Below are 20,777 nucleotides of genomic sequence, written 5' to 3' on the forward strand. Positions count from 1 at the left end.
GGGAGCCAACCATCAGGTCCCTCATCAGGAAGGCCCAGCAGAGAATGTTCTTTCTGAGGAAGCTACGAAAACTACGACTGCCGACGAAGTTGCTGGTGGAGTTCTACACGGCCATCATCCAGTCCATCCTCACCTCCTCTATCACCGTCTGGTACAACAGTGCCACCTCCAGGGACAAGAGCAGACTGCAGCGCATCGTACGTTCTGCTGAGAAGGTGATCGGTTGCAGCCTGCCACCTCTTCAGGACCTGTATGTCTCTAGGACCCAGAGACGTGCAGGTCGGATCAGAGCCGACCCTTCTCACCCTGGACATGGACTGTTTGTTCCTCTTCCCTCTGGCAGGAGGCTACGGTCCATCCAGACCAGAACCTCCCGTCACAGGAACAGCTTCTTCCCCTCGGCCGTCAGACTGTTAAATTCGTGAACAGCCTTGTTGTTCTGTTATTCTATTTATTTTATTTTATTTTATTTATTTATTTATTTATTTTTGTTGCACTTTATTCCAAGGCACTTTCCTAGTCAGTGGGCTCCCCACTGACCATGGCAATAAATTTGATTCTGATTCTGATTCTGATTCTGATTCTAAAGGCAGAGCTGAAGTCTACAAACAGGATCCTGGCATAGGTTCCTGGGGAGTCCAGATGCTCCAGAACAAAATGAAGGGCCTGGTTCACTGCATCGTCCACAGATCTGTTGGCTGTGTAGGCAAACTGCATTGAGTCCAGGAGGGGAGCAGTGATGGATTTCAGGTGAGAGAGAAGCAGGCACTCAAAGGACTTCATGACATTCATGATAGTGGAGGACTTGAAGCAGGCAGGAACATGACAGGACACCAAGGAAGCATTGAAGATGTCCGTGAACACTGGAGCCAGCTCAGCAGCACAATGCTTCAGGATGGCAGGGGGAACTCTGTTTGGACCCGCAGCCTTCTGAAGGTTCAGTTCCTGAACTGAGTGAGCACGTCCTGCTCCATGATGTCAAGAGAATGAGGCTCCCCTCAGGGGAGGGGTGTCTGTCTCAGTGACATTGTTCGTTCGTCAGTTGTGTCACTGAGAGACCTCATAGTCCTTTGAAGTTAAGTGGAACATGGGGCTGGAGAGACCACAGAGGTGCTGAGGCAATATTCCTCATTCCTCATCCAACGTGGCCACTGTCTTTTAGGATGAAGTAACAACTTGTAATGCCACATTATAAAATGTAGATTATTAGTTTGAAACATAGAAAATATCAGGAACATTTGTCCGCCCACTGATGTTTCACTGTCAGTATCAGGGTGAGTGCAGAACACGTCAATCATTAACACAGACCGTACCTGGACAGGTATATTTGTTCGAGATGTTTCCATAAACCACAACTATGGCGCTCTCAGTGACGTCATACCTGTCACATTTTCCGTCGCGTCACAAAGGTAAACTCTGTGTACATAGGTGATCATGTGATCCGCTTGTCTGTCAAAGTTGAAGTGGGCGGACCCTTTAAGTGGAAAGTCTGCGCCCCTCCCACTGCAGTCCCCGCCAGACAGCTCGCCTTGGACAAACCTTTCTCAGGAAGCGAAGCAAACACCGCAGTAAGTACTCAACTCTTGAAATTGACAGAATTATCTTTACTGTTTCGTCTGTTATCTTCTTAAAAGAGTGAGTCTTGAGCGTACCACTCCTCATTCGCGGCCTATTTTCATTGTAACTTTACACTCGTCGCTGTCAACGTCACTGCGGACTCAACTGCAACTGGCATAACATACAACGACAGTGTAGTTCTCTAGATTTAGTTCACGAAGGAATTATCGCCTGAGATGATAACAAATGTAAAAAAACTGTGTATATACATATACACACACAATAAGCTGGACGATTTACTATTTTGCATGTTATGTAAACAGAAAAAGAAGGAGGTGTCGAAAGTTTATTGAGGGACGTTCATGGAGGCCTGTAGTCTTGGAGGCAACTCTAGCAGCTGTTATCGTCGTTTGACTATGAGGCCTCTTATAGCAAACTGGTTCATTATACATTCTTAGAAACACCTGTCATGTCTTCTGGGGTTTTTCAACCTTTTGTTCTACTGCAACTAGTCAAGGAACGTGTTGCAATAGTCTTACTGCATGTGCATTTATGTGACTTAACTTTCCTCTTCCCTCAACTTCACTTCTGGGTCTGGTTTAGTTTCATCTTAATATCCTGAACCGCATATATGGCCTCCTTTCCAAGCTCTAGTCCGAGTCTCATCAATAACTGAATTGCTCGCCAATTGATTTTTTTATTTGTTTCAAATCAATGCCAATGAAATGAAATCTATTAAAAGTCTCAACTTTTTTGATTGAGTCCATGTTAGGCGTTATTTCAACGATCTTTGCCTCCCTTTCACTTTTCAATCACATCAAAGTCAAAGGAAGGCAAACACAGTATGTCAACAATCCACTGTCTTCATATTGTAGTTTTGAAGCATATTTATTTGATGCTAGATTAGATATCCTATAGAAGGAAATTTCCTATAGTAGGGAAATTCAACGAGTCACAGCAGCAACAGAAAAGGCATTAAATACAACGATAAAGATGTACCACATTGCATTATTGAACAAAATTTTCAAAAAAGTTAGACAATAAACAATGAGACCTATTAGAGTTTATATTGTGCAAATGAAATCAATTGGCAAATCCCCTGTTTACCTGTCACGATATTGCTGTTGTTTTGTTTCATTCAATTGGCTTATTAGTCGGCTATTATCACGTTGGCCGCCACACTTTTATTTACTCCCTATTGTATTAATTACACTGACAGAACTTGTTAAATAAACACAAGTACCCAAGATGACTCTTTTTCTTTTTCTATGTAAGCATAAAGATGATAACTTGACTGTGAGGTCTGTATGAATTGTCATTACGGTGCAAAAGAAATAATAAACAATGATATTTACTTCCATGACGTCAGTCTGGCCTCGGGAAAATCATACATCATCAGAGCCAATATATATCTGTGACCTGAGAGCAGTGGAATTCGGGTTTGCCCTCTGTCAAAGTCCAGTTGTTCCACTCGAATCCCAAAATGACATATTTGGTTGAACAAGCTTTTTAAGGTGTGTTGTTGTTCCAGTGACGCATTAAGCAATTAGTGTTAATCTGAAGTAAGGATGTAACATGTTTGGTCAGAGTCAGATGTTGTTTACTGCTGAAGATGTTTTAATAAAGACTATGTGCCGGTCACTTCACCTACTTTTTAGCAGGCTGTTTTGAGTATTTCAGAAAGCCAGATCATGCTGAGGCGGATGTGGAGAGATAACAGTATCAGTATTACAACAGCACCACAGTCTGGTGGTCTGTAATTATTATGTAATTATACTGCACTGTGTTGATGTTGACTGTCATTTGCTATAGTAAGTAAACCCTCATGGTCTTGTTACTAAACTGGTATTTGCCTGGTACAAAAAATAACTACTCAAAAAATCGATAGTGTTGAAAATAGTATTACACAAGCATTACACATGCCAGTCCTGTAATTGGCTCTGTTTCTCATCATATTTTCTTGCGAACTACGATTGCCAAGCTTGCGGTCTGTCACTGACTGTGTTCTGTCTATTTTGGGGTTGATAGGTGCGAGTAGCTTCGTGTCAGCCTTGTCATTATTAGCAGAAAGTGTAAACAGTGTGAGCAGCTGCAAGGATGCATCAAGGCTGCCGCCTAAACAATAAAGCGCCCTATCATTACTTTTGAAATGTAACTCTTCACAATTTGTGTGGCTAACCTTTCTTCTGTCTTTGTTTTAAAGTCCATGAGTTATCCCGGATACCCCCCTCAAGCTGGAGGCTACCCACCACAGCCGGGCTTTTACCCCCCTCAGCCAGGTGCTTACCCACCCCAGCCTGGTGCTTATCCTCCCCAAGCAGGCGGCTACCCACCACAGCCCGGCGGCTACCCACCCCAGGCCGGTGGCTACCCTCCACAAGCAGGTGGATACCCACCACAAGCTGGAGGTTTTCCACCAGCAGGTGGAGCCTACCCTCCTGCCCCGCCAGCTGGTAAGAGCCAAAAAGTGATACATTCAAAAACATAGTATTCGTGACACTGTTTTGGTTTTGAATTATTGTTGTCTTGCATTTGCATCATATTTACTATTTACAGCCAGGCAAAAAATGGCTGATCTTTTCAAGCACTGACAGTGCAGCCCCATGTCCAATTCAATTTAAAACTGAGCTGAGTCAGTGGTCACGCTGGGAATCCACATCATGAGTCACCTCCTTGAATGGAGAGTTTCCGCTCAAAAAGCAAACAATCCTGTGTCGTTGCTAGGAGAGGGTCAACCTGCAGACAGTGCTTCCTTTCTCTGGACAGCACTCTCACCTACATGTTAGCTGCAGGGAAAACGAAAGAAGAAAGTTGTTCCTGTCCCAACACAAATCCTTCGTTCTATTTATTTTTACCCTTATTTTCCTGTTGCAGGCAGCTGGGGTGGTGGTCCACCTGGTGGTTATCCCTCGAGCAGCACAGGATACCCTGGCATGGTGGGTTCAAGCTTCATATAAATACGAACAAATGTGTGGAAAATAATGAGACTAGTATGTAGGATTCCAGGTAGATAGGTTTACAGATATTTATGGGCCCATGTTATGGTAAGACTAGTCCTTCTGAAATTTTACTTTGAATTCTTTTCCTTCTTTGCACGAGCTGAAATGTCATTCATAAATACCATAACGTAGTGCTGGGCAGTCTTATTATTCCTAGAAGTTGGCGGGGGGGGTGTTCATTTATGAGGAAGTCATATGAGAAGCGTTGCTTGAGCTACTTCTGAAGCTAACTTGCTAATAAGCCAGCCACAGTCAGCCAGCAGCATTCAAAAGTTTCCCTCTCCTTCCTCCTGGAAATTCTGGGTCGGTTTTCCTTCAACGGTTAGCAGTCACGCTTTCCCCAACTTCGAGGCAGCATAATGGTTGGTGAAATATCAAATACACATCAGGCGAGACGAGAGTTTGTTCCAGAGCAAATAATAGCCATAGTGTAGTCGAACTGCCCGGCACTACTTTGCCCTCTTCATCTTTCCTTAAAGCTTCTGTCTCAACCTTGTGACCTCTCACTGCCATTATTCACCGTCAACTCAACTTGTTCCATTAGACTTATGTGCATCTTTTTTTCTGAGCTTTCTGTCTTCTGCTCCTGTATCTGCACTGTTTTCATGGAATTCCAATCTTTCCAAAAATCACAGGCTAACCAGATGCCAGCAGGCATGGGTGGTTATCCCAACCCATCCATGCAGGTCCCTGCTGGGTACCCAACTCTCCCTCACCCAAGCAGTTATGGTGCCCCATCCCCTAACCAACAGTCATATGGCCTGTACCCACAGCCAGGAGGGCCCATGAACCCTCCTCAAGGGCCAGGAATGGGCTTCCCAGGCCAGCCAATGCCTGGTTATCCTCAGGCCCCATCGCCCAACGCACCCATGCCAGGTTTTGGTGCAGCACCAGCGCCGACATACCCCAAGGTGCCCTCGCCAAATCCATCAATGCCAGGCTACGGAGGTGGAGCCATGCCGATAGTTCCACCTGTGAATGTGAGTTATGAAACTTCCTGGTTCAGTTTTTCATACCTACGCTTCGTTCGGTGTCATTAAAGTACAATGACTGTACAGAAAGGATTCCGGGGAACACTAAAGGACTATCCGGGAGCTGATCCTCTGAGAGACGTGGAGGTTTTAAGGAAGGCAATGAAGGGTTTTGGTGAGTATCAAAAAAAAATTGTTTTGCTGTAAATCAGATTTGGTCACCACCACTTTGCTTTATGTACTAAAATCATTAGTCTGTTTTCATTTGGACTTGGACTTACCCCTTTATTTACATTTAATTATACACCTACAAACTTTCTATAGCATTTTTCAGAGCGCCATGTAGAGTTGCACCACATTATGCAATGTGATGTCGAAACCATGAAGGAGACTGAATGAGATTGTGTTTACGTATGGAAAATTTAAGTTAAAAAAACGGATGGAAGAACAAAAAGGTGTTCTCGATATACTATCATGCGCAATTCTTTATAAAGCCTTTCATTAATTTGTTTTTTTTTTAATCAAGTCCCACCTCTGGTGTTTATATTAAATAAATAATGGAGTGATGAAGCAGATGTGACTACCACGTTATGTAATTAAATATAAGATGTTCATACTGCAAGTCTGCACCCGGCTACAGAAACCAAGCTTAAAGCCATCACAATCCAGTGCAAACACTGAACGATACAACAGGATGCAGAGTGGATTTTTACCCCGTCTGATTCACTTTCTAGAGAAAACTGCTTTCATATGTCTGACAAATTGTGCTCGTGTAAACTGCACACAGCAGTCATCGTTCATTTGCATTTCATTCCATGACGTCACTTAATGTTCTGCTGTCTTCGAGGTTAAGCCTTTCAAAAAACATTTGCACTTGTGCAGCCTGTATAAAAATGTTTTAATCTGACATCGCTGGCTCAGTAATGCCGACTTGTCTGTGCAGGAACCGATGAGCAGGCAATTATTGACTTGCTGGGAAGTCGCTCCAACAAGCAGCGTGTCGCACTGTTGAAGGCCTACAAAACCTCCTATGGCAAGGTAACAGTCATGTGACCAGAGTGATGATTGAATTAGATGTTGGTGCCGTTGTCCTGAAGGGCAGCTGCTGGCATAACCTTGAGTCCAACTTCAAAAGATTCAAATGTTTTTGTACCATTGAGTTAACAATGATACAGTGAGTACAATGTATGTATTAGTCAGGAGTTGTTTAAAAATATCAGGATCTACTTAGGGAAAAAAACACACACAATTATTTTTTATCATTGAGGAAGCTAAATAATGCAAAGCAGTGTCAAGTCTTCTTGAATGTGTGCACAGTCGCCATTGATTCACGTCTGCATGATGCATTTGTCAGATTTGCTCTGAACTGGAAGTAATGGAAGTCTGTTTACATAGTTTATAGCTTCACTCAGCTGAAATGTCATTTTAGCACGACAAATGGGTTTGATTTACATTATTCAAATTCATGATGGTACAGTGGTGAAGAGTGAACTCCAGTGATCTTTCTGCCTTCAGGATCTGCTCAAAGACCTTCACTCAGAACTCTCTGGAGACTTCAGGAAGCTGGTCATGGCCATGCTGAAGACCCCCACTGAGTTTGATGCGTATGAGCTCAACAGTGCCATCAAGGTAGGACATGCATTTAGGATCTGTAAGAGGTCATTGTCAGAAATACAAATCAAAATGATAATAAAGTGGTGTTGCTCTTCGCTCACAGGGAGCAGGAACTGATGAAGCCTGTCTGATTGAGATCCTGTCTTCACGTTCCAATGCTGAGATCAAGGAGATATCTCGCATTTACAAAACGGAGTATAAGAAGTCCTTGGAAGACCACATTAGTGGGGACACCTCTGGTCACTTCCGCAGACTGCTGGTCTCTCTTGCTCAGGTAAAGACACCTTAAATCTTTTTACTTTTATTTAAAATATTCTTCTTCTCTGATCAGTATCATTCTTTGGCGCGTAGGGTTGTCGTGACGAAAGAGAAAACGTGGATATTTCTCTGGCTCAACAAGACGCTCAGGTAAAAAACAACATAATTTTCATTTACAATTTCATTCAAAGAAATATTGATTTGTTGTTGTTCACTCCCAGGCTCTATATGCTGCTGGCGAGAACAAGCTTGGAACGGATGAGTCCAAGTTCAATGCTATTTTGTGTGCCAGGAGCAAACCTCATCTGAGAGCTGGTAGGCGGAAGTTATTTTCTTGGAGACTCATCATCATCCTTGGTGCTGTGAAGGTATCATCTCTGTTTGTGTTTTGAAGTGTTTATGGAGTACCAGCGGATGTGTGGCCGAGACATTGAGAAGAGCATCAGCAGGGAGATGTCCGGAGACTTGGAGAGTGGAATGTTGGCAGTGGGTAAGAAAACTTCTGACCTGATTTCACCACTGATTTCGCAACTGAAAACAGCTTCATCTGGCAGCCATGTTAAATATATAATCTGCTGTTTTGTTTCCTTTTTGCAACCATGTCTCTGGGTTATGGTACAGTGTCCTGATTTAAATGTGTTTGGTTCAAACCCTTCAACTTTGTTTACACGTAATCTCTCCATAAGTGTGCACTGCCGTGATTTTGTATCATCTTGTTCCTTTCATTTTTCAGACAAAGTACACACACATCTTCCCCCATTTCCTATAAAATATTAAAATGAAACAGACCAATTCAGAAGCGGAGATAATGGAGAGAGGATGGAAATTGTTATGATATTGGAAGGAGCATTGAAAATAAAGGGTTGAAGTTTCCAACAGTGTCAGTGGGGGGAACAGGAGATTGGAAAAACGGCTTCTAAATCTGTGACCGCGGTTTTTAGTCATGTTCATGAGATTCTTCGCCTGGTGGAGTAGGTCAAGTATCATGAGGTCTCGTACATGAATGAGGGAAGAGTGAGTTGTTTTGTTGCAGGGAAGAAAGAGCTCAACAGAAGGGAAAGCTCTCAATTTACAGTTTGATCTACAATCTAACTGCCACCTATTGTCAGTGGCTTAAGCACCAGCGAGGGTTCTCTACTGGTTGGCAGCGCTCTCCTTCAGTGCTAGGGACATCTGGATGGAGCTACAAATAGAGGGCAGTGGAGACGGCTTGGGTATCTTGTCGTGATGCTTCTTAGATGTCCAACTGGGACGCGAAAGCAGACACTTAAGAGATGATGTCTATCAGCCTCTGTATTCTATCTGAAGACCTGGAGCTGAGGGAAGTCTGGGTGTCTTAACTTCGGGGGCTGCCCCCACGACCTGGCCTAAGATAATCCGGTTAAATTGAAGAAGAAAATCAACTGTCCTCATAAAACAGCAAGACAGAGTCACTATAAATTTCCTTTTTTATTTAGTCAACCACAAATCTAGTTTCACTTTCCAACTAAGAGACAAGCTTTTGAAACCAAATGGTTATGAATTAAATAAAGCGTCTTGACCTGAAGATGATATAAATTTAAGATTAAATGGCATTGAATTTGTGCAAATTTGGTTAGAAAAAAATGATTAAATCGCATAAAATAATAGTGATTTTTGCTTCATCATTGTATTTCCACATGTTTTTTAATAAGAACCTCAAGCAGTTATTAAAAACTGAAATCATTTTCGGACTTTCAATTTTACTGTGTTTTCCCTGGCGATATTAAATTTTAATTATGTGCCCGCAGTAGATTCATTCAGTTAATGGTTGTGTGGTGCTTCCAATTATTTGGTGATCAAGCAGTGTGTAATTACATATGTGCCGTGGCTTTTAATAGGTTCACCTTATAAAACAGCGCAAGGTTAAAGAATCATATTAACAAGACAACCTCAGATGGAGTCTTACATATTTAACAAGGACCAATTTGGACGAATACTGCGAGTGTTCTTTCAGAACTCACCCATGCATGTAACACAATGTGAAATCTGTTTTAATGAAGTCTTAAATTTGCATGTTGCATGTTCTATTCATCTACTTTTTAATGCATAATTTACATATTTCTGTCTTCATCTGGAGGTTTTAAAGTTGGCTGTGCTAAATGTTCAGACTGAAAACTTTGTGTTCCAGTCAAGTGCATCAAGAACACACCGGGGTACTTCGCCGAGAGGCTTTACAAGGCCATGAAGGTGAGAGGTCTGGTTCAGAACGCCTTACTTAAATTCAGTCGTCCTCACCACGCCATGCTGTATCCAGGGAGCTGGGACCAAAGATAGAACCCTGATTCGGATCATGGTCTCCCGTTCTGAGGTTGATCTGCTGGACGTACGCAAGGAATATGTGAAGAACTATGGCAAGTCCCTGTACACACACATCTCTGTAAGTATTTCGCTTCTTCACTCCCTCATGTTTTATAAGATAATGGCAAATGGTTTCCATGTGCTTTACTGACAGGGGGACACATCAGGAGACTACAAGAAACTCCTACTGAAGCTCTGTGGAGGCAGCGACTGAACCAATCACTCTCTACATTACATGTCTATATTGCCATTCTCTCTATGTGCACTATACTCAAGCTGCAGCCTGCATGTTCTGCCAAGAATTGTTTACTCTGTTGTAGCCTACACAACCTCAGAGATATGTAAACTACACAGCATTTCCCTCTGCACATTGTTATGCTAGTTTTACAATCAATATTTGCCAGATTATAGATTTCTACACAAATAGATATACATTTTTATGCAGCTGTTTTTACTTGTGCCAAAATAATCTTTGCTGTCATTTATATTTTTTAAGCGATTTCAGATTTTGCCTTTCAATTGGATTTGGTATTATTTTATTGAACATGTACGCATCAATTAAATAGCTTAACATTGAATATTGACTGTTTCCTTATTTGTGAACTATACGTAAATTTATTGATATTTCATCAGCAGCCTTGCTTCTTTTCTATATTATGTAGTTGTGATCCACCAGCCCAGGAGCCACTTGATGATACTTGGTCCCATCTCAGTCGCCAAGTGATGTCGATGGGACGTGTTCTGCAGTTGCAACTATACACCAGCAGAGGGTGATGTTTGATCAGAATATATTTGTGAGAAACAGACGTCTGCTTTCGAGCATGAGTTGAGCTGCAATTGTTTTCCTTTATTATGTGTTTTAAATTCAGTTATCTGCAGTGGTAAACCACACCTTTCACGCTAAAGTTGTCCAGAACTGACTACAGGCGTTTATAATCACACCTCGTATCCACAACTAGACCAAATGAATTAAACTTTAAGTCAAAGTAAAGTAGTTTGACACACCAGGATGAATGTATTTAACTAGCTCTTTGAACCTAACAGGGAAAGGCCTTGTCTGAGTGTGCGTGAGATGACAAAGCTCATCCCAGTCGAGGGCTGTTAAGAGATTGTGCGCCTGGTCTTAGATTGGAACGTTTTTGTTTACTGTAAAGTGGCTGTTCTTGCAAATAAAATTCTTTATGTGCTGCATGGATGAGTGTGAGTGAGCTGAGTACTGGCAAGCATGTTAGATTTCAAGCTTCCGTTCTAAAACAGGTCTTCATTGGTGGACCTTTGATACTATCTGCTGTAGCCAGCACTTCATTCACTTCTTAAAAAACATTAACTATTTCTGCTCCTCTTCTGACTCCATGTCTTCCATTTATCTGTGCACTGACAGCAGTAGTTCATCACAGCGTGTACACATGGAACAGTAACAAGCCCGTGATGAATAACTCCTGAGCCAGAATCACCAGAATTGATGCCGTCCATAAAGCTGCAGTGGCCACATTAAACAAGTTTAGCGCGTGTCTGCAGAGCTGCTCAAGGCCCCGGGCGGTTGTGGAGGTTATCAGGCACTGTGGGAGAAGCCGGCGTGATGGTGACATGTTTTCGCTGATGATGAAAGAAGGCTCGGAGGCTTCAGATGGATGTTGAGATTATAGCCACCAGATTTAAAATGAGGATGCGATGTGATCAGACCAGTTTAGAAGAGATCATTTAGACACCATTCACACATTAGTGTCAGAGGCATTCCATCTGCTGCAGGTGTCACGCTGAAGGAAGCAGTATAATTTATGTTAAATGCCACAGAGGGTTTTAATGTTTCATGCAATGATGGCAGTGTCCTATAAATTTACAGTGTGGCAATTATGAAAACTGCAGTTACGATTAATGAGGCTTTGAAGAGTGTGAGAAACAGATGCTTAAGAAGCTGCCTTTCAACACCTGCTTAAAATACAAACTAATCATGTCATGTGACAATGTTGCCTTTAAGTCCATGACTTGGAGCCTCAATTTTATGTCTGTTAGCTCAATGTATAAAGTGTTATTCTTCTGTCAAAAAAGTGCTGACACCACATATAAGAGCTTTTTTAAATTTACATTTTCCATTTAAAACCGTCTGTGTTTCTCATTTGACACGACTCAATTGTGGCCCCTGAGCCGAACCTTGGACGTGCCTGGCATGTAGACTGGTCAGTTCATAAGGGTAAAATCTTCTGCATTCGCACAAGACAGAGGTTAGCGGCGAACAATGAGTGTCAGCACATTGAAACGGCTTCTCATTGATATAATTAATTTTTCATCTCGCAGCAGAGCATATGGCTGCAGAAGCTCTGCAGCGAGCTTGGCAGAGGCAGACACAAAACCAGACTGGGGGGAGGGAGAGACACGTAGATGTCACAATGAGCTCGGGTGCATGCATGAACAAGGTCACGGTTTGAGAGGTATGTCCGTAGACGCTCGCCGCTGTGCCAACAATCTCTTCTCAGTCTCCGACTGGAACCACAGTGCATCCGTCACCATCATATTGTATTTCGCAAATCCTGCCCAATTGTCATTTAATTTCTCAGCATCCCATTTGCCTCCAATATTCATGGTTGACTACCTTTCTGTTTCTAAAATGGGTTGCAATGTTGGCTACAGAAACACGTCTGTGGCTACAGCATTGCTATCGCACAAAACAGATACACAAATCGATGATGCTGCACCACGGTATTTTTTACTTTCTTTTGCTTTCAAGTTAAATATTAAAATGCTGTTTAGAAAAATGAAATGTTGTCAACCACAACCATAAATTGCTGTGATTAACCCTGAGATATAATGACAAAAATTTACTATACCTATAACACTTGAGAGCTTTCAAATCTCAATTAGCTTCACATTTGTGCTCTACTTTGAACCCAATTTCCTCCCAAAAAACATGCAGAAGTTACTTGGCGTTTCTTAATTTAAAGTAGTTGTCTGTCTCTGAGACCACTTAAAGGGAGCAGTAACAAAAATAAATGCATCAAATAATTAAGATTGCAACCTTCATTTAAAAGATTTTCTTTCTGTCACTGAAACCTGTATTGAACATCGCTGTGATATTGTGTACATTGAGTTAAAAAAAAAAAAAAAACACATGACAAATTCTGACAATGTTACGATAAGAATATTTCCAATTTCTCTTGAAACAAAGAAAAACACCAAGAATCATTTTTTTCCACACTGGATTTGGAACCTTTGCCTTAATATTGTTAACTTCACTGCATATGTGTAAGTAAAATACATTGTAAGACAAACACGTACAACAAAATCAAATCTAAAAAAATCAAATTTGACTTTGAGCAAACTATGAACATGAACCTATTTAAAGCAGACCATAAAAAAATCATTTAGACGGCCGTATTTGGCCGCCAAGCCTTGAGTTGGCCACCCATGATCTGGCGTCACTAACTGTTGAAGGCTGTATTGATGAACTTCAGCGAATCTGGTCGAAAGTCCGCTTCTTCTACTACTAGTTGAGTCACACGCCCATTGAGAAAAGGGGCGTGCCTTACTAGCAAACCACGCCTCTTTCGCCTTATACGGTCACCGAGGGGCCGTTGATTGACAGCGCACAGCAGCTGCTGAGTTGCTCAGACATGGCGGAGGATACAGTGTAAGTGAGCAGCAGCAGCCGCGGAGTTACGTGAGTTTTCCCTCGCAGGAGAGTCGCCCGCCAGTGCACTGAAAGATTCATGAGCAGGGGAAATGTGTTCGGTCGAAGCGCACTCGGAGAGGGATCACAGCGCGAGCCCAGCCGCCTCACACGGGTAAGATGGGAACATGAGTCGCTGTTTAGTGCAGTCAACAGCCTTGGGCAACAAATATGGCTCCTTGTGCCTGTTTCGGCGTTTGTCTCAAATTGGTCCAATAATGCCGCGGCTCGCGCCAAGTCCTGCAAGCAGCGATAAGTTGACTTCCCGTATCGCTCGGTACTTGTGATCTGTGTGGACATTTGGGTCGTCTCGGAGGGTTAGCTGGGAAGCTACGGAACTACGGCGGGTAGCAATGGAGCCAAAGCACAAAGAGTTGCTCGACCAGTGCCACCAGAACTTGCTGGAGTCCATCAAAGATGCGGACCGAGTCATCGAGCTGCTCATCGTCTCCGGTGCCTTGAGTCAGCTGGATCGGTTCGAACTGGACCAGAACTGTTCGTCCAGCGCCGAGAAGGTGGAGCACCTTTTGAAGATGCTGATGAACAAGGAGAGCGACCATTTCCTCGACCTGTGTGTGGCCCTGGAGAAGGCGTACCCTGACCTGCACACGGCCCTGTTCCACAGCACCAACGGAGGGGGACCTGTGGACCACTCCACCGGTGAGACCCTCATTTCCCTCCGCACACACACACACACACACACACGCACACACACACACACACACACACACACACACACACACACACACACCACACTCTCGCTGGTCACAAAGCCTCGCCGTTAGTTGTGCTTGTAAAACCATAGTTGTGAGTTGTTTTCTCACCAGTGTAAATAAATAATTGAGAGGTGCCTTTAAACGTAGGAATTACGTGTGTGTGTGTGTGTGTGTGTGTGTGTGTGTGTGTGTGTGTGTGTGTGTGTGTGTGTGTGTGTGTGTGTGTGTGTGTGTGTGTGTGTGTGTGTGTGTGTGTGTGTGTGTGTGTGTGTGTGTGTGTGTGTGTGTGTGTGTGTGTGCGCGCGAGCAATTAAGAGACACCCTGCACTAGCTCAAGTTCCCCATCAATTGCATGTTGTAGCCATGGTACATTAGGTAGGGTGACTTGTTTCCATGACAACGGGTGTACCACTGACATCCTAGTCCTTATCGACCTGAGCTGAGGTGTGTGTGAGCTGATTCTTCCCTGCACGCGTAGCTCCGAATCTGGAGCATTTTGTCCCTCCCTTTAATCTAACTATTAAAACACGGTCACCTTTTCTCACGAGCAATGAAGAATAACAGTCTGGTGTTTTAGGATGCTATTTTGCTGAATACGTCCTGGATTCCCTTCTTTTAATAGTCATATCGCCTTATACATCTAAAGATGTGAAGGTGATAAGCCAGTGCTCCGTTACAAAGGAGATACACTGAAAAATAAATGGACGGGAAGAGTGGCATTCATGCCAGCGCACGCTTGCACACACAGTTGCAGGTTATTTGTGTGATTCGTGCTGTGCTGATGCCGTCTTAAAATGCCTCACTCTTCTAGTTGGAGCCAAAAATCCTTGGCACATTTTAAATTATATTTTCATGGTGTATATTAAAGTCATTTATTTATTTATTATTACACAGTCATTGAAGTGCCAGGTTTACACATGATGTCGATGGAGTTTTTAATTCTCTCTTATATCTCCTGCAGAAACCTATGTTTTCAATCTTTCAATTTCATGGCCATGGCACATTAGGTTGGGCCACTTGTTTCCATGACAACAGATGCACCACTGACATGTTGGTCCGTATTGACCTTAGCAAGCGGGTGGTTTGTGTTCATTCTTCCACATGTATGCCTCCAAATCGAGAGCACTTGCCGTAAATGTTAGCCACTACACCAAAGAAAGGCAGGTTCGGTTTCAATGAGGGCGCGCATGTTCTTTTTGCTGTCGTGTGGTGGGTTTTTGAGTGTATTCAGACTTACAGTGGCTGAATTATGAGATGAGTGAAGGTGTGTTGCTGGAAGGGGGAATAAAGGAAACACAAAAATAGAATAGAATAAGGAGGTTAAACCCATTTCAGGCTGGAAAACGTGTCCAGGAAATGTTGCAGCACATTAGTGATCACCACAAAAGGAGCCCAATTAAAAAGGTTCCCTTAAATGTTTTGAATTTGCCTTCAAGTGTATCATAATCATGTCTGTTGCTTTCTTGTCAGCAACTAGATGACTTTGGATAGTTGTTGAGTTAATGCATGAATGAATGAATCCTGCTCACAAACTTCCAAAAAATGGATCCATATTCTAAGTAATTGAAAATTATGTGTTTTTCGAAATGTAATAAAATGTACAAAGATTTCGGCTACTTGTAAACTATTGCGACATATCGAGTAGTCAGTGCTGACATGTGAGTCACTCTTCACTTCATGTTGATCTGAAACCTGGCATTTTCCCATTCTAGGGTTAAAAAAAAAATTCTTGCACAGGCGGCCCAATGCTGCTAAAGCAGAGTGGAGAACCCTGACTTTCATCAACTGAGAATTTGATGCAAATGAACTGCAAAGGCTGCTCAGGTAGATTGCCAGACATAAACTCAATAGACGTGTTTTAGAAGACGCTGGCTAGCAAGGAAGGTGTGGCCTCCTGAAAATGATCATATTGGCGAGTGCATTAAGGTTTGACTTAAAGTCATGAGAACAATTTGCATAAGGATTGAGAGATAAAAGTGTCCGTTTATGGACGCCTTTGTGTAGTACTGCACCAAATATATTGATTCTAAGGCAAGTTGGTAGAAATCAAAATTCTTTGATGCATGCTGTGAAGGTGTGCATCTCGTCGGAATAAAATGCTGCACAATTCTTTGGTAATTCTACTAGTGATAACAAACACAACAGCACTGGAGTGACTTGTTTTTCACAGCGAAAGGGCGACCAAGTGTAAAAGCCTTGTCTAGTTTTGTCTGCTTGGCTTTGTCTGAATGACTGAAGCCAGTGGTTTAACCCACAGCCAGTGTCATGGCCTGGGGGCCTGAATGCAGGATGAGTCTTGAGATCTGAGCGCAGGGAGGAGATGCGGTGGAACTAAATAGCATACTTGTAAAGCAGCCTTGAAGTCTGGAAGAGGATTTTTAACACTGCTGAATTTACATTTGAAACATTAATGTCTCTTCTCAAAGCGCTTTGCAAGGTTGGTCTTAAGGGCCCTGCCTTGTGCCCCAAGAGCACAACATCATCAACGACAAATTCTCGCTAATATGTACCTGATCAATCTCCACTTCATGGTGGCCTTCGGTGTTTGTCAATTCTTGGGTGTTTATCTTATGGCCTTATACCAGGAAGTGGCTCTGATTCCGCCCATCAAACAAGGACTCATCTTACTGAGTGAGGGATTCAAAGGTTAACTGGTGTGCTTGTCGTGATATTATGAAGTTGCTCTGTCAGATCCAGTGTCCTTCAGCTAGACGTGAAACATCTGCCTAACCAAATCATTATTTCTCCTCACAATATACTAGTCAGCAAGTCATTAGACTGTAATAATGCTGAGGCTTGTTTGTTGGATCTGGCCCACATGATGCCACGGCCATGATGTGAGGTAGGGCTGGCATTGTCGCCCACAGTCAGGTTGGCTGAATTTAATTTGTTCTGTTTCAGGAAATGTGCTGCTGAATTTCTTCATCATGATTAACTGCAAGACAGAGGCGTAAAACCTGGTGTTGGTTGTGATAACACTCATGCACTCATCACATTTCGCCATGTGTTGATTGACTACGGATATCTACTTGATAGAAAACTACTGGGGATGAACAATTTTTGGTAATATTCTGGTAGAAGTCCAATTCATTTTGGCAATATCGTGATTTAGCATGTCATTTTTTGGGGGGTGGAGGCATTAGTTTTATGCATTAGGAGATGCAGAGGAAAATAAGAAAAATGGTGGAAAAGTACAGGAAACGGGTTAAAACCTACCCAACAAAACTTGAGTGAAGGCTGGAATTTTGAATAAACTACGCCTTCTTGTGTGACGGAACGTGAATCACCAAACCTTTCATAATATTAAATGGACAACTGCCACACTGACTGTTGTTTATTTTGTGCCACTTATCAGTTTGTCCAAATGTAAAAACTCTTTGCTGCCATTTAAATAACGAAAAGAGGCTCACTATAGCAAAGGTATTTTATTTGGTACGGCTTACACATTATAGAAATTCTTGTGTGGGATGATGTGGTTCCTTTTGATGTCTGCCACTGAAATATGTTCTAATCTGGGTGGGATTTGTTGATATCCAAGTCAGTGTATTGCAAGTCCCTAGAAGCACGATCAAAAGAAAAACAGAGGACCTAGGAGGGTTGGATAAGATGAAAGATTTCACCTTGTACTGACTTTGATTCTTAATGTTAGCATAATAAACAAAGCATTGAGAGCTAGCGGTAACCTAGAAACGCAAAACAACTGCTCCTGAGATTAATTTTTCCAAAATAAGAGATGAAAACCAACCACACGATGCACTAACCCATTCATTGTCTTGTATCTCTTGTTACTATATCAGAGTTTCAGTCAGGCTGTCTCTTTACTTCGCTGATGGACTCCAAGATTAGTATCCTCCCTACAAGTATGTTTCTGTAAACATCGCTTAAGTTCTTTAGAAAGAGTCTTTACAATTGTAATGAAAACCAGATTGAAGTTGGCGTCCCTGTCTTTAACTTGTCACTGAAGCGTTGTCTTCTGTTGACATCCGCAGACCTCCTAGGAACCCAGCGCTGTTGAAGGCGAACAGAACACCAGTGGAGAGTCTGGCCTGTAGTTATTCAACAGAGGATTAGACCCTGCTTTGTTCTCACTGGCATGAACGCCTCTACAAGACATGCTTTATCATTCCTCTGCAGCACTCTGCATCAGCTCCTGTCCTCTTGGCCGCCGCTGACTTGATACCACTTTTAATGTGCGTTTTATTATCCGTAGTGTAGTGATTCGCCTGATGCGATTACTCTGTTTTAACGGCGCTTGCAAGCGACCGCAGACAAGTTGTTTTCCGAGTACCTCGAGGCAAATGAGCATGAAGAAGAAGCAGCTTGAGTGTTGCGGTGAAATTTTCTTTTGCCTTGTTGAGTATGGGTTTGTATGGCATAGGAGAGCGGCTATATGCATGTGTGGCTTGGGTTTGTCTTCCTGTAGCTAGCTTTTTTTTTTTTAACGTCTCCTATGAACACCATTTAACTTCAAAAATAATGCTATGCATCAACCCGTTGCTAATGTAAGTCTGAATCTAAAGTCGTGATTTGTGTAACTGCGATTCACTCAGTTGTCTATTGTTTCTGTGCTATCATTATTTAGCATATTTCGAATGTTGCCTGAAAGAAACAATCCAGGCCGAGGATCCAGTCCACATATTTAGCATGACTGGAGCTTTGTTTGATCACACAAGCGTATTATCTGCACTCCCAAACCCAATATCATTTATTTCATTAATGCAAATGGCAGGAATCAGGCTGCCTCGTACGCAGAATGCTTCTCCCAGTGTGCTACAGTTTTCCAGAGAAGCTGTGCACCTCCCCCCTTACCCTTTGCAGATTCTAGTGCAGGTGACAGTGATTTAAACACGCTGAGAGTGGGGGGAAATGCAATTCTCCCTGACAGGATGCAGCATACAATCTCCTCTTCAGCTGTCAATCGCCTCTTTTTGTAATTTTTTTTTTTTTTTGCTAGCTAAAAAAAAATTATTTTGTTCCCTTTGTCCGCTTTGTGTAACTCTCCCACCGACTGACCCGTTTCCTAGCCGAGCACACGTTTTACGGCTGTATGCAGAGACAGAGACAGGCGATGAGAAAGCAACCGAGAGAGGGGGACTTGGACAACAGGCCTTTTGTGAAGAAGTTGTTCAGACCTAAAGTGCCGACTCAGCAGCTTGCTGTGTACAGCTAGGACATAAGCATGTGTGTGTTTGAGTCTCATTCTGTAATGCTGAGCGAATGAGTTATGACTCTGCTGCATTTGTCAAGTCTTCTGCTCTTAAGTATCTCCCATGGGCTAAACCTAACTCTCGCTTTCCTTTTCACTGTCTACTTTCTTGCGGCATTTCTTTTTTGATTCATCAAAGCTCAGTACTGCAAATGCAGTGTTCTTCATTATGGTCATTAATATCCAACAATTGTTCTGCCTTTGAAAAAAATCTCATTGGAGTTTATATATCTAAATTGTTAGTTGTTTTGTATACTGATCAATATTTGGCTTGTGTTCTTGTGCCAGACCAGTCTGACGTATATGTATTGAGTTGACGTCTGTTGTCAAGAGTTAATGGCTACTGATTGATTTCTTCTGCATTATTCCTTGTTCAGTAACTCAATGGTGCTTGTACCATATATTTGTCTCTGGTTGTCACCTATTGATGTCTATTCCCCTCCAGAATATACTGTATATACGAGTTCTGCATTGCCTCTTCATGCATACAAACTTTCATTTTTACAGTCAAATTACAATTGATTAACAAGTAGGGCTGATTCGACAACAAGTTTATGAGTTGACTAGCCGTGATGTCATCGTTCTTTTAACACAATCCGCAGTAAGAGGAGAAATGGCTGAGGCTACGTGACCATCACGACTGGACACATCTTTCACACCTCGTTTTGGATAATTTACATTAAAATAGAAAGCTTTAAATCAACATTCAACACTATACAAGTGTTTACTGCAATATACATTTATTTTTTTAATTTGTCTTTATTGTATTTATACGTGTTCTTTATTTTCGTTGTCTAATGTTTCTCCCTTTTTTTAATGAAGCGGTGCATTACACATTTATGTGTATCGTTGCTATGCTTATAGCTTGTTGTTTAAATCGTCCCTTTAATTTCCAATAAATAACTGAAATTTAAAATTTATTATTATTGCAACACGCTCAAGTTTTTCGTGACCCATGCACATCTGCAGTTTGAGTTAGAGTTCAGTCAAGTAGAAATACTGTCTTACAATTGACTGGGGCAGAAAAATCCGTTGCTCATACAATATGCCGAACAGATGTGCTAAATCATTGAGTCCTTTTGAAGTAACCCAAACTGTGGCTAAGCTTTTGTTTATCTGAACGATAAACGCTCACCCTCTTTCTTTGTGACCTTTACAAATTATTGCTCAGTATAATGGCTAAAGTATCTCTGAATCAGCAACCCTTTAGTTGGAAGTGAAAGGAATGTCACAAGATTATCCAAATTCCACTGTTGTTTTTAGCTGTCTGCGTGGTGTCGGTGTAAATGAGGTTTCTTTCACTTTTTTTGTTTCTGCATCGTCGGAACTAAATGGTGCCTTGTTTATGCAGAGTTATGGTTCCATGCAGAGTGAGAGCCATTATAGCTCGTGCATAATACGCCAGACAGGAGTGCACTCAGGGGCACATTTGGATCTTGGTGCTGCTCAGCTGTTCTGACAGGTCGGCTGAGC

At 42.3% G+C, this 20,777-nt stretch overlaps 2 protein-coding genes across 6 annotated transcripts in view; both read left to right on the forward strand.

The window, feature by feature from the left end:
* The first annotated feature begins 1,237 nt into the window (after positions 1-1,237).
* Positions 1,238-10,296, forward strand: LOC128764850 (annexin A11-like). Of its 2 annotated transcripts, none has more exons than XM_053875068.1 (15): positions 1,238-1,274; positions 1,459-1,568; positions 3,761-4,010; positions 4,432-4,493; positions 5,192-5,536; positions 5,615-5,702; positions 6,471-6,565; positions 7,043-7,156; positions 7,245-7,415; positions 7,493-7,549; positions 7,621-7,714; positions 7,794-7,889; positions 9,549-9,607; positions 9,675-9,797; positions 9,873-10,296. In XM_053875068.1, the coding sequence occupies exons 1-15, from the start codon at positions 1,253-1,255 to the stop codon at positions 9,930-9,932; spliced, it is 1,746 nt and encodes a 581-aa protein (XP_053731043.1). In that variant the 5' UTR covers positions 1,238-1,252; the 3' UTR covers positions 9,933-10,296. The 2 variants fall into 2 exon arrangements, with proteins under 2 accessions (XP_053731043.1, XP_053731045.1); XM_053875070.1 differs by having other exon boundaries at positions 5,330-5,536.
* Positions 10,297-13,325: 3,029 nt separating this feature from the next.
* dlg5a (discs, large homolog 5a (Drosophila)) overlaps positions 13,326-20,777 on the forward strand; it is a 34,639-nt gene continuing 27,187 nt past the window's right edge. For all 4 annotated transcript variants that reach the window (XM_053874871.1, XM_053874875.1, XM_053874872.1 and 1 more), the window contains exon 1: positions 13,326-14,042. In XM_053874871.1, the coding sequence (XP_053730846.1) occupies positions 13,736-14,042 (307 nt within the window). In that variant the 5' untranslated portion in view covers positions 13,326-13,735. The remainder of the gene's footprint in view (positions 14,043-20,777) is intronic.

Source organism: Synchiropus splendidus, chromosome 9, assembly GCF_027744825.2.
Source record: "Synchiropus splendidus isolate RoL2022-P1 chromosome 9, RoL_Sspl_1.0, whole genome shotgun sequence".
Classification (NCBI taxonomy): Eukaryota; Metazoa; Chordata; class Actinopteri; order Syngnathiformes; family Callionymidae; genus Synchiropus; species Synchiropus splendidus.